General features: G+C 41.9%; 1 protein-coding gene across 1 annotated transcript in view; it reads right to left on the reverse strand.

Moving 5' to 3' along the window:
* The window catches only part of Greb1l (GREB1 like retinoic acid receptor coactivator), a 101,700-nt gene that overhangs the window by 47,746 nt on the left and 41,277 nt on the right, over positions 1-12,677 (reverse strand). Inside the window, exons 9-13 of the mRNA XM_035440293.1 lie at positions 12,107-12,292; positions 8,143-8,469; positions 6,886-7,014; positions 6,161-6,295; positions 2,271-2,468 (exon numbers count right to left, since the gene is read on the reverse strand). Of these exons, the coding sequence (XP_035296184.1) occupies positions 2,271-2,468; positions 6,161-6,295; positions 6,886-7,014; positions 8,143-8,469; positions 12,107-12,292 (975 nt within the window). The remainder of the gene's footprint in view (positions 1-2,270; positions 2,469-6,160; positions 6,296-6,885; positions 7,015-8,142; positions 8,470-12,106; positions 12,293-12,677) is intronic.

Here is a 12,677-nt window from a genome sequence, read left to right on the forward strand (position 1 = left end):
TTGTTTTTTGAGACAGGGTTTCTCTGTTTAGCTTTCTTTGAGTCTGTCCTGGAACTTGCTCGGTAGATTAGGCTGGCCTTGAACTCACAGAGATCCCCCTGCCTCTGCCTCCCGAGTGCTGGGATTAAAGGCATGCTCCACTACCTCCCAGCATTAAAACATTCTTATTTATTACATATACAGTGTTCTGTCTGCATATATGCCTTCAGGCCAAAGGAGGGAACTAGGTCTTATTATAAATGGTTGTGAGCCTCCATGTTGTTGCTGGGAATTGAACTCAGTACCTCTGTAAGAGCAACCAGTGCTCTTAACCTCCAAGCCATCTCTCCAGCCATGTTTAGAACTTTGAATTCATTAAATTTTCTGTTTTCAAACGTAATGAAAGTAGAATTCTGTAAATAAATTTTGTGTGCCAAAGCTCAGAGTGAATAGTGTCAGAATTGTAATTTGCCTTGAGTTTTGCAAATCTGCCTATAACACGGATCTCCTCACCCCAGATTATAAGCCTGTCAGATTCTATATCTTTCTGAAGAATGACAATCTTAAAGTATATGACAAAACCTCCTGGGCCCCAAATGGAGGGAAGAAAAGGCAGGCCCCTGAGAGTTATTCCCCGAGAAGGCTCTGCAAATGACATTCACTTGGAATAGATGCTATGACATTTTTGCTGAAACATGATTCAGGCTATCAGATCACAAACCAAGGGAATGCCGCAAATGCCAAATGGTATAAGTAATTGGCCTACACGAGAAGGCACTCCCTCCATGTATGGAAGACAAAAGCCCAGAGGAATAGCAGGTCAGTTACTTGGTAGTAAGGAAGCCCATTCATTCCCCACAGTGGAGGGGAGGGAAGAAAACAGTGACCAGAGTTGAGTGAGCCTCTAGAACAGCCATCAAGGAAGGCTTCCCTCCTTTTGCTTATTTCCAAATGGCCATTGTGTAGCTTGGCATTAAAGAAGATTGCACTGAGGCCTCTTGAAGCTGTGGACAAGCTTCCCATGTGTCAGCCACAGCCAGGGAGAGAGGCGAAAATCTACTGTTAGCTCACCTGGCCCCTGGAACTCGTAAGGGAAGATTTCATGTACAGCCATGCTGCTCAAAGTGTGGTCCTTTGACCAACAGCACCCAGGAGGTTCAGCAAGAAAAAAAAAATAAAATAAAAAAAAAGGTCTGGGGTCTCCAAAGATTCCCCCGCTCCAGACTGGGGGGAATCTTCATTTTAAAAGATTCCATGGAAATCTGTATGAAGTTTGACAAACATTGTCTATTGGTATGGAATCCACAAGCTACATACATTTTTAGAACTTTGGATTCATTCAATTTTCTGTTTTCAAATATAATGAAAATAAAATTCTTTAATGTGGCAAAAAGATTCATTCTCCATCTAAACTTGGTGTCTTTCCCCCAGATAAGATAATCAGAAGGAATTTGACACTTAAAAATTTCCTTTTAAACCTGGATTATTCCAGACAGTGGTGGCACATACCTTTAATCCCAGCAGTCAGAAGGTAGAGGCCTTCTGAGCAAGTGCCAGGACAGTCAGGACTACACAGAGAAACTTTGTCTCAAAACAAAACAAAGCAAAACAAAACAACAAAACCCAACCAGCCAACCAACCAACCAAACACCCAATAAAAGCCTACTTTATAGAAAAGCCAGCATTTTCTTAGCTATCCCAATTTTCTAAATTATTTATAGCCTTTTATAACTCAAGGCAATTTTTATTTTCATGAAGAGATTTATTTATCACAGACTTATAAAATTCTTGCTTTCTACCATTTCCACATTCTAGAAGGAAATGTTTCCTTGTTTCTGGAAATAATTTTAACTTGGCTTCTTGTTGCTGATGTGGAAGGTGGTGTTCTGGTGTTTGCACTGAAAATGCACTGGCAACCTGCTAAATGTTTGAGAACTCACACCAAGAAATGAGCCACCTGGGCACAGGAGGAATTCAAGTGGTGTTGACCCAGCGTCTTAGAGGTGACATTTCCCTAAACAGTGAATGACCAGATTGCAGTCCAGCTCATGGCATCATCAACTTACAACATCTGGCAAACACACTCATCAATTTAGCATTGTCCTCTAAGGCAACAGGTCTGGGAGAAAGCTTACAGATAAATTATACATCCCTTCAATTATTTTTTTCTTTCAATTATTTTTTATTACTGAAGAATGTTTTAAATGTCTTCTAAACATTTGGACTAAGTGAGAGGAAGGGATGAAGGGCTCTAATGCTAGAACTAAACACATAGAAAAGTTCACTCTCACCTGATTGTCGAACTCGTTGGAGAGTTTGCTGGACCAGAACCTCTGATCGTGGGACGATGATGATGAAGTCCACTTTGCTAAAGTGGCCGAGGTCCAGGCTCTGGCTGCCACTGTCTGCGATTGCACACACCTGGGACAAGAGTCTTCTGGCAACTGTGAGCTGTGGTTGATAAATTTGGAAGGTTTCGTTATCTACATCTAAAATTAAAAAAAGTTATAAGAACAATATTAATTCAGCTCTTTGACAGGCATTATGAATCCATATGGAGACATAAAACACAAAGGAAAAGCAATGTCTCATGACCAAGAATTCCCACTTGCTATTCTCATTTAATATGGAGTTTTAGGGATTTGCCTATTTCCCCCCTAAAACCTGAGTAAGAAGATATGTTAAAGAATTGGATATGACAGTTTTGCAAGTAAATTACTTAAATACTGGTGGATTATCTTACAACCCTTTTCCTAATTAAGTGGAGACAGACCACACTGTCACAGCTGGCCTAGGACTCAGCTGTAGAAAGGCAGTTTTCAGTTCTCTAAGACTCCCAGCACTGCCCAGTGCTGAAGCCCAGGCCTTGGCTAAGGAGGGAGGCAATTCTGTAGCTACAATACTGCGGGATTCCGTTAAGTTCTCTGGGTAGTACCAAAGTAAACATTTCTTTTTCAGCAAGTCAGCTCCAACACTGAACTTCTCCCTTTCTGACTAGACGACATGGACCAGAGACACAACCTTCACCTTTCTTCCTATTTGGCTTGGCTTTGCCAGCACTTGTGACCTGGCAGGCCTAGGAGGTGAAGTCACCGCCAGCCAGTACTGACGCCAGGACTATCCAGAGACCTGCCTTGTGAGAGAGCCAGCTGGCCTCTCAATAGGTGATGCACTGCACTGTCCAGATACTCTATGCATGTCTGTAGTTCTTTATTACAAGTTCTTACCAAGCCATCAATCCCTTTGCATGCCCCCCCCCCCACCAACACAAGGTCCAAGTGTAATGAGCAAATTGACAGGGCAGGCAACTGCCACTCCTTCTTGAAAGGGTTGCTTTGTATCAGGGACATGTGCTGGCAGTTTGACTGAAACAAAATCACAAGGCCCTAATTAACCAGTGCTAATTAAAGTTGTCTAAACTCAACAGAGGTGTAGCTGAGGTAGCCAGTACTCATAATACCCTAGCTACACTGATACAGAGGTATCCTTGATGACAGAGCTTAATGCTGTGAGTATCAACAGTAGAGTTGGGAGAATAGTTCAGTGGTAGGACACACCTCTAGATATATAGGGCCCTGAGTTTGATTCCCAGCACCAGAAAAGAAAAAGCAATACTAGCACCAATAATTTTTAAATTATGCATATGAGTGTTTTGTCTGCATATATGTCTGTGTACTATGTGTATGCCCAGTGCCCAAGGAGGCCAGAAGAGCACACTGGATTCCCTGGAACTAGTGCTATAGACATCTGTAAGTGGCTGTGTGGATGCTGGGAATTGAACTGGGGTCCTATGGAAGAGCATCCAGTGCTCGTACCACTGAGCCATCTATCTAGCATATATATATATATATATATATATATATATATATATATATATATATGTCTCTATTTTAATTCACAAAGACTTCCAATGAAGGAGCTAAAGAGATAACTCACTGGTTAAGGGCAAACATTGCTCTTGCAAAGAAACAGGGTTTGGTTCCCAGCATCCACATCTCGAAACCTTGGGTGATCCAGTACCCTCTTCTGATCTCTGTGGACACCTGAACATACCTGGCTTACATTCACACAAACACACACATACACATAAGTAAAAATTTAAAAAAAGTACTAATGAAACACACCTGTCTTCCAACATAAATAGGTTATTTGTTCCTTAGTTCACAGGCTGGCTGGCTGGGAACCAAATGTGTATATAGATTTGTATATATAATTTAACTGGGCAAACTCTGAAGTTTTTTGAAATCTAAAACAACATTTATCCAAGGGCCATTTCATTATAAAAATTTTATTATAAGCTTTAGTGCTTGTGAAGGTGTTTGTAGGTGTGCATGTGTCCATGTGCCACAGCATGCATGTGGAAGTTATGGGGTACTTGCAGGACTTGGTTTCCTCCTTCTACCATGTAAGGCCTGGGGTTTGAACTCAGGTCATCAGGCTTGGTGTTAATTACCTGTACCCATGGAGTCATCTTGCTGGCTTCAAGCAACTCTTCTTTTTAACTAACTAACTAACTAACTAACTAACTAACTAACTAACTAACTAATTATTTTTGAGACAGGGTCTCACTATTTAGCACTGGCTGTCCTAGAACTCACTATGCAGACCAGAGTGGCCTTGAACTCACAGAGGTCCACCCATTTCTGCCTCCCGAGTGCTGGGATTAAAGGCATGCACTATCATGCCTGGCTGACATTTCTTTTTAAATTAAAAAAAATATTTTTAAAAATGTGTATAGTGTTTTGGTTGCATGTATGTGCCTGGTTCCCTCAGAGGCCAGAGGAGGTATTGGATTCCCCCGGTAGTAGAGTTACAGATGGTTATGAACTGTCACGGGAGTGCTGGAATGAAACCTTGGTCCTTTGCAAAGCAATCAATGCTCTTAATTGGTTAGCCATTTCTCTAGTCCCTTCAAGCAACATTTCTTAAACAGGGACCAAGGATGTACTTGGAGATTTGTATGCATTTTGGGAATTAAGAAGTAATTAATTATTATTATCACATATGCATGCACAATGTCTGTGGTGTTCGGGAATACATGTGTGGAGGTCAAAGGAGTTGGTTCTCCCACTTTTATGTGGGCTCTGGGACTCTAAGTCAGGCCACTGGCTTGGTCTACATGCAGCCTGTACCTGCTGAGCAAATTCTAAACTTATTAACAATTCAAACAATTACTATAAACCCACTTAAATTTGTTGAATGATTGCTGTATTACCAAATATTATTGCTCAGAAGTCAAGACACTTGGAGGCCCATATTCATATTTGCTTTTACAGGAAGGTGAAGCCAAGCCCTGCTTTGACCTTCGTTGCCTGAGTGATCCACTATATAAATGATGCATCCTAGGCAGAGGAGGCCAGATGGCGTCATTAGCAGCTGTGGGGGGGGGCGGTGTTTCTTTTCTGTTTGTTTTCCTATTCTGTCTTATGATATCCCTATAATCAGTGAACTGGGGAAGAAAATTTTAATACCAAGGCACACAATGTAATAATCTGCTTCCTCCTCCCTGGCCAGTCACTGCCTACCACTGGGGCCCCTGACTCCTGCAACACACATGATGTGAGGTGACACTGTTCTGTCTGCCTGGAAGGGACAAGTCAGGGACTCAGGGAAAAGTGAGACAGTCCTGCATAGCCTGCAGTCTACATGTTTCATGAAGCTATTTGGGGCCCCCAGAAAGCACGACAATTCTCTGGGTAAAAACAGGAAAAAATTCTGAGGATCCAGCCAAATGTACAGACACATAGCTGTAATCCCAGAGTTTTGGAGGTAGAGGTTAGAGGGTCAAGAGTTCAAGACTAGACTCAGCTACATAATGAGTTCGAGGCCAGCCTTGTCTACAGAGCAAGTGCCGGGATAGGCTCCAAAGCTATACAGAGAAACCCTGTCTCAAAAAACAAAAACAAAAAAACAAAAAACAAAAACAAAAAATTAAAAAAGAGGGACTCCCTGAGGCAAGAAGATAACCAAATTGAAGGCCAGACAGTGCAGATAAACAGGAACCTGTCAGGAAAAAGACTCCAAGGAGAAGGCCACACAGGAAAGTCTTTCTGGACTCAGTTTACCACACATACAATGAAAAGCATGCTGTAACCTATGGCTTGAGGACTCCTCAAAACCCTGAGTTGTTTTGTTTTTTGTTTTAGTGTCTGTCACTTCCTTCTGCCTTAGGCCACATTACCCAGGTTTTGTGTGGGGATCATAGCAGCAGCCTCCTGAGGTGACACACACTCATTAAGGTCACCGTTGAAAGGGGTGACCACGCTGTCTCCTCTTCTTTGTTGTATTTTTTCTAGCAGCTTGTCCAGGTCATCGCCTATGACAAAATACAGTGGACTTAAGGTTATAATAAGCAACGTGCCTGAGTGGTTCTTATCAGTATCAGATGAGACAGGTGGGCTGGGTTCTCATTCAGGTTTGTTAGCTGGCCTGCAATTAAGTCAGAATTCCTACCTGGCCATCTCTCTGGCCATCTGTCCAACGTGTCTCTATAGTAAGAGCTTTTCTGCATGGCATCCACTCTGTGGGTTCATGCTTACAAACAGCATACTCTCAACATACTTTCTTTTGTCTTGAATCATGTACAAAAACGGGCAGAATGGGCCGTCTTTGTTTCTATCTGACATATGAAAAATCTCAGAACCAGGGAGAGACAGAGAAAACAGCCCGAGGCCATGCAGCAGTCACAGCTGAGCTGAAGCTCTACTCCTTGTATCCCTGTGCCTTCCTCTGGACCTCACATGGCTTCCTGTGGTCTTAGTCACATGAGTAAGGATAAACACCACTCCAAATGAGAGCTCTGCCAGCAAGCTTAAGCCCCACCTTCATCCCTGACAGGCTAAGATTTAAATTCAGACAACCACGCAACTAGGACTGGCAGGGTGGCCCAATCTTAAAACCACTTACCTAATGAGGTGGTTTTGAAATGCGATGCCAGGAAACTGACCTTTCCTGTGATGAGCTCATAACTAATTTCTTTCAAAAACTCACTTGTGGTAAGCATGCTTTCTGCCAGAGCTCGGGACTGACGCTGACCTGAAGGACAAGAGAGTAGGGTGATGACTCATGACTGGAGCTCATGCTTGCTGCAACATTAACTGATAAACACAGAAATAACAGAAGTCTAAAACTACAGGGACTTGACTAAGAAGGGCATGGCATGGCGAAAGGTCTATCTGAAACATCAATTTGAAGATCGTAATTGAAAAAAATGTATACATGAATATATGTAAAGGCCAGAGAAGTCCATGGAAAATACAACAGTGTGTTTACATGGTTGTTATGCATAGTTATCTTAAAAACAAACTTATGTGGAACTATTTTTAGAATTAAAAATACAAATGATCACACAGCTAGGAAACACAGAAGGGTGGGCAGGGAGTTTGGCCAGTGTACATTTGTGAGTGTGGATGGGATTTGATCTCTTTGTTAGGAAGTAGTGAGAGCCATCCAGTGAAGACAGGAGAAACGACAGACTGTGTGTTGATGGCTGTGAGGGATGGCACCTGACAGAGAGTCAGCACAGAGCACATTTTGTCATTTCTCTATTTTCTTAAGGGTTCCTGGGTGCTGTAGAGTAGGCTCTTCAGTGTGGAGAGTTCCTGGCAAATGGGACTGGTTGGCATAGACACTTGCAAAACTTTTACAATTTAGTGTGTGTGTGTGTGTGTGTGTGTGTGTGTGTGTGTGTGTGTGTGATGTGCTACAAATGCATGCAGGATCCTGAAAATCAGAATAGTGTGTTGGATCCCACAGAACTGGAGTTTCAGATAGTTGTGAGCTACCATATGGGTGCTGGGAATTAAACCCAGGTCCTCTGCAAGAGCAGCCAGTGCTTTTAACTTCGGAGCCATCTCTCCAGCCCCAACACATGCAAAACCTTTTAAGGACAGAAGTGACAGGAGATGGGGGAATCTGTTTCAAGAGTTAGCTTTAAAAGAATGTTTACAGAACCAGGTGCTGAGGCACCAGCCACACTGAGGCTTTAACACTTGATCTGAGAAAGACAGGGAAGTTAAAATTGGGAGGAGAAACCCAAGCCACAGCCATTAGCCAGAGAATAATCAGGTGGATGCTGGAAACACCCAATTGCTGCTTTTCAAATACACACAACAGAATGAATGCATTTAACAAGTGACAAGACTGAGCCCAAATCACACTTACCTAATACCACCACACAAAATTCATTCCCTCTGATTTTCGATGCACAAATGGCTACAACATAATCCGGCAGCCTCTGATAGTGTTTGATTTCACTGAGAAGCCTCAGTGTCTCTGAAATGCCCTCTGCCAGAGAGTTTTGGGTCACAATGACATGAACCATGTCTTGAGACACGCTGGCAGCTAATCTAGCGAGCCACGGGAGTTGTCCTGGTGACACGGGGGCACATGGAGCACCCATCTGCAGGGCCCGTTCTCTCACAGTAAATTCTTGCATAGCTTTCAGTATGATTTGCTCAAATTCTTCCCTGAGAGGTATCTGGTCATGACCTATATCAAGGAGAATTACAACTAGAATTTAGACGATCAGAGAAGAGAGAAAACACATAGTATCTAGCATCCAAAACTTCCTCTAAACCCACCACACTCCAACCAGTAAGTCCGTGTTTTTTTTTTTTTTTTTTTTTTTTTTTTTTTTCACAGTTGTCCCAAGTCACAGCTCATACTAACCACCTACAAATGGGAAATTCCCTCTTCATTTCTCTCTGGCCTCAATTTGTAAACCTCAGGCTCTGTTCTCCTATGCTCCAGGGATGCTCTCTTTCAAGGAGGATATAAGGTGCAAGACCAATTCTGTTGCACGTCCTGAGAGGCAATCACTCCCAACCTCAGCATGAGATTCTGCTAATGACTAATAAAATGAGCCAACACACTGGTGTATAATCAATTTTAGGTTCCATTCATTTTTCATTTTATGCAGATACTTGAAAAATACTTTAATATGTTGTCTTCACCTAATTTTGACATTATCCACAGGAAAATTAATTATTTTTTCCCAACCTACATAATACATGGCCTCCAACTTTCCCCTCTCTTCTGGATTGCTGAATATGACATCTGGCCTCTTCCCCTTGACATAGTTGAGCTAAGCTTTCACTGATGACCTGTGACCCTGAAATTAAAGGGATTTTGTTTCTTATTGTCCTTAGAAACTTAACCAGTCTTCAGAACAAAATCAGTAGGCACCCAAGTGGTACAAAGTAACTAATATTTCTTCCCTTAGTTTAAGTTAAAACCCAGGGGACTTGTTCTGCCTGTTTTTCCCCTGTGTGCATCTGAGATTCCAGACTCAAGGGCTCCGTCAGCTGGAGCAGACCCTTCAGTATCTATGATCTGAGGCTAAGTCCTGGCTTTAACCCCAGGCTACAGCACAGAGGTAAGGGTGGGGACCTCTGTCTGGAAGGCAACTCCAACAGTCAGAAACTATCCTCCCTCTGATGGCAGTAAGAAAATCAGGGGTTTAATTATTATTTTTAAAAGACAAGTGGGATTATACAACATATAACATTAAAAATAGAACACATTCCAACAAATAAGTAATTTATATTGGAGAAGCCAGGGCTGGTTGAGGGCCAGGGAGAATGAAAACCTCATAGACAGGTGCTGGTTTTCTGTACATAGAAACAACAAGAAAGCACATTTGCTACATTAATTTTGTTTCTGGATCTAGAGGGATTATAGCCTGGCACTTGCTATAGCTTGGCACCTGATTTGGGTTTGGTCCCCAGGACTCTACTTGCCCAGCCTGAAACATGGGTTTCTCATGTCCTTCCCACCCCTACTCCTTGCTGGGTAGTAGTGAATGGTGGGATGTTAGGCTTTGCTTTTAAATCAGTTGGGAGTCACTGGACCTCTGATCTTCACCCGGTTTCAAAAAATTAGCATCATGGTTTGTATTTACCACATTCATACTGTATAGTGAATGCAAACTGGCTGAATTTGTACTTTGAAATGAAGGGAAAGTGGTCATTTTTTTATATAAGTTTCTTCTTCTGGAGCACATGATAAATGAAAAGCAGGAGGCCCTATCTCCATTTTCTAGTGTCTTCTATTGAAAACCTGAAAGGTTCAGTGGCCCAGTTTATAATTGTGAGAGACCTAGGGCAAACCAGGAGCCAGCAACACATTCTCTTGGGACATGTAATGAATCCATGCAAAGGCACTTGGGGAAAATAAAGTGGTATAGCATGTTCCCAGAATTCTTTGTAATCTTGAAACTCTTTTGTAAAATTTTGATTGAATCACTGTTAAGAAACAAAGGTGGGGGGCATGAACTCAAGTTAGAGCTACATGTGATCCCCACTTCTCCATCACTACCACATTCAGTCCTGACTGGATTCTAGGATTCTTTTCTCTACTTCTTCCAAGCTCTGTGACAGTAATTTTCCCTCTGAGAACTATCTCCTGGAGCATCAGCTCTGATGGCTTTTCAGATGGAGCCACCACAATAGGAAGGAACAGGTTTCCAGCAGGCCTGGAGCCCACCTGGATTCAATGGCTCCATTATCTACTTCAAAAGGTTTCCAGCTTGTGAAATAACAGAAAAAACATTTTAAGTGACTGCCATTCAACGGCCCTTTCTTTCTGAAGAATCTTGCTTTTCTTTTTCCCTGTCAGTGCTCAGAGAAAGAAGTATTAAAGCTGTCATTTTAAAAGTTTGTGTAACTTTTTAAAAATGTCTATAATCTATGCCTATTCTTGTTGCTTCTCAAACTTAGAGAGACAGAACAATTTTTTTTTCTTTCATGAATACCAGAACAACTTGTTGGGGGACAGAGAAGTCCCAACACACAAACCTAGGTGAAAAAAAGGAAGAAAGGAAGGAAGAAGGGAGGGAGGGGAGAGAGAGGGAGGGATGGGTGAGCTATTTATACTATATACCAACAGACCTAATGACTGGAAGTAAAATTCTACAGATAATTGACCCTGAAGAGCAAAAAAAGAATCTTGTTTAATTAAATCAGAAACCTCTAAGTTAAGAGGTTTTTAATAGCTTGAAAGAAGATATTTTATTTTTTCCATTTAGTTAACTAGGACCCTGGTTTTCTTGGAAGGTTATTAAGGCTGAAAAGAAAAGACAGAACGAACGACTGGCCTGTTTGCGATGGTTTGGAGAGCATCTGGGTGTGCTTTCAGGCCCTGGAAGTCAGTCCAAAGTGTGGAGATTTAAGTTTATGACATCAAAGGATCGGACGAGTTGATTTTATAACAAGTACAGTTTAAGTTACAGATTTATTATGAAAGTGGGTTCCATGCAAAATGTGGCTAAAAAGTCCCTGTCAGGGCTGAGCCCACATTGGGTGGAGACAGTATCAAGGAGTCTCCTGGGAAATTAAATATCCTTGCCAGTGTTGCCACACAACACTGGAAAGGCTATGTCTGGTTTGCTGAAACTTTTGCTTTTAAAATACTATCTCAGTATTTTTGTGGTTTCTTAACACCATAGAACTTTGTAACATAACAAACAAACAAACAAACAAACAAACAAAACCAAAGACCCTTATGGCCAGGATAGGCTCCAAAGCTACACAGAGAAACCCTGTCTCAAAAAACCAAAAGAAAAAAGAAAAAAAAAACAAACCCTTATGAGTACAAACAAAAATTTTTATATGAAAATTTACACCTCAAACCTTTTCCTAAACAAATCAATGGTGTGAATCTCAGAGTGAAGGTGTAATTAGGCTTTATATTTGATGGCTCACTGTGGTTTGCAAAATAAAGGACATTTCAATGTAAATGTTGCTGAGCCACCACACTGTTGTCAGGACACCTGCATGTACTCACTGTAGGTTCAGAGGAAGTGAAGGGTTCATGACCTTTGCCTCCCTCTTTCCCTAAGGCCTTCCTTCCCACAAGGGCTAGGGAGCGTCATGAGACTGGACACTAGAGGGAGCAATCTGCCTCTTTTATGACAAGCGTGGAGAAAAGGGAAAAAAAGCAAAGCTATAGAGAGGAAAGCAAAAAGTCTGAAGACTGGGTAGAAGGAGAAACTTGGAAAGAACATATGAGCCAGGCAGGCAGACGAATTGAAAAATGACACAACACATTCCAAACAAACAAACAAACAAACAAACAAACAAACACAATTTAAAAGGTTCCTAGCCCATGACTCTGGAGAGCAACTTACCTAACCGCACAAGATACTGTACAGTCAGAAGGATCATGTTTTCCACACTCAGGAGTTGGGTGCTCGCCAACCCTAATTGCTCTAGCTCTTTGTTTTCCAACTGTGGAATCTTGTAGCAATTCACCAGCAAAGGACTCACAACAATGTCACCAACATTTCCATAGAAATAGGGTAAAGTTCCGTAGCCTGTCCCCAAAGAAACAAGTCAGTAAGCACTTCTGAATTCCAGTCATGCACACCAGCTCAGTGACATGCTCAGAAACCCTGTGCCCTGCTAGAATAGGGAATTCACCTGCATGTTACATATTCTATAGAAACTGAGGGGGCACTCCAGTTATATCACGCTTGTCACAGGAGGGATTCTGTGAGCACTATAGTTCTGTCACAGAGGATCGATGTCGTGATAACTAGTTCCAGATCAACTTTCTTTTCAGATGAGAAAACAAATTATGATAACTTTTCAGTTCCCCAGTGTTTTGGAAGGTGGGGGAAGTTAAGCTAAACTCACCGACACACCAATAGTCTATTAACTAATAGCAAATGCTTAGAGAATTCTTACTCGTTTTACTAT

Source organism: Cricetulus griseus, chromosome 2 (assembly GCF_003668045.3).
Source record: "Cricetulus griseus strain 17A/GY chromosome 2, alternate assembly CriGri-PICRH-1.0, whole genome shotgun sequence".
Lineage (NCBI taxonomy): Eukaryota > Metazoa > Chordata > Mammalia > Rodentia > Cricetidae > Cricetulus > Cricetulus griseus.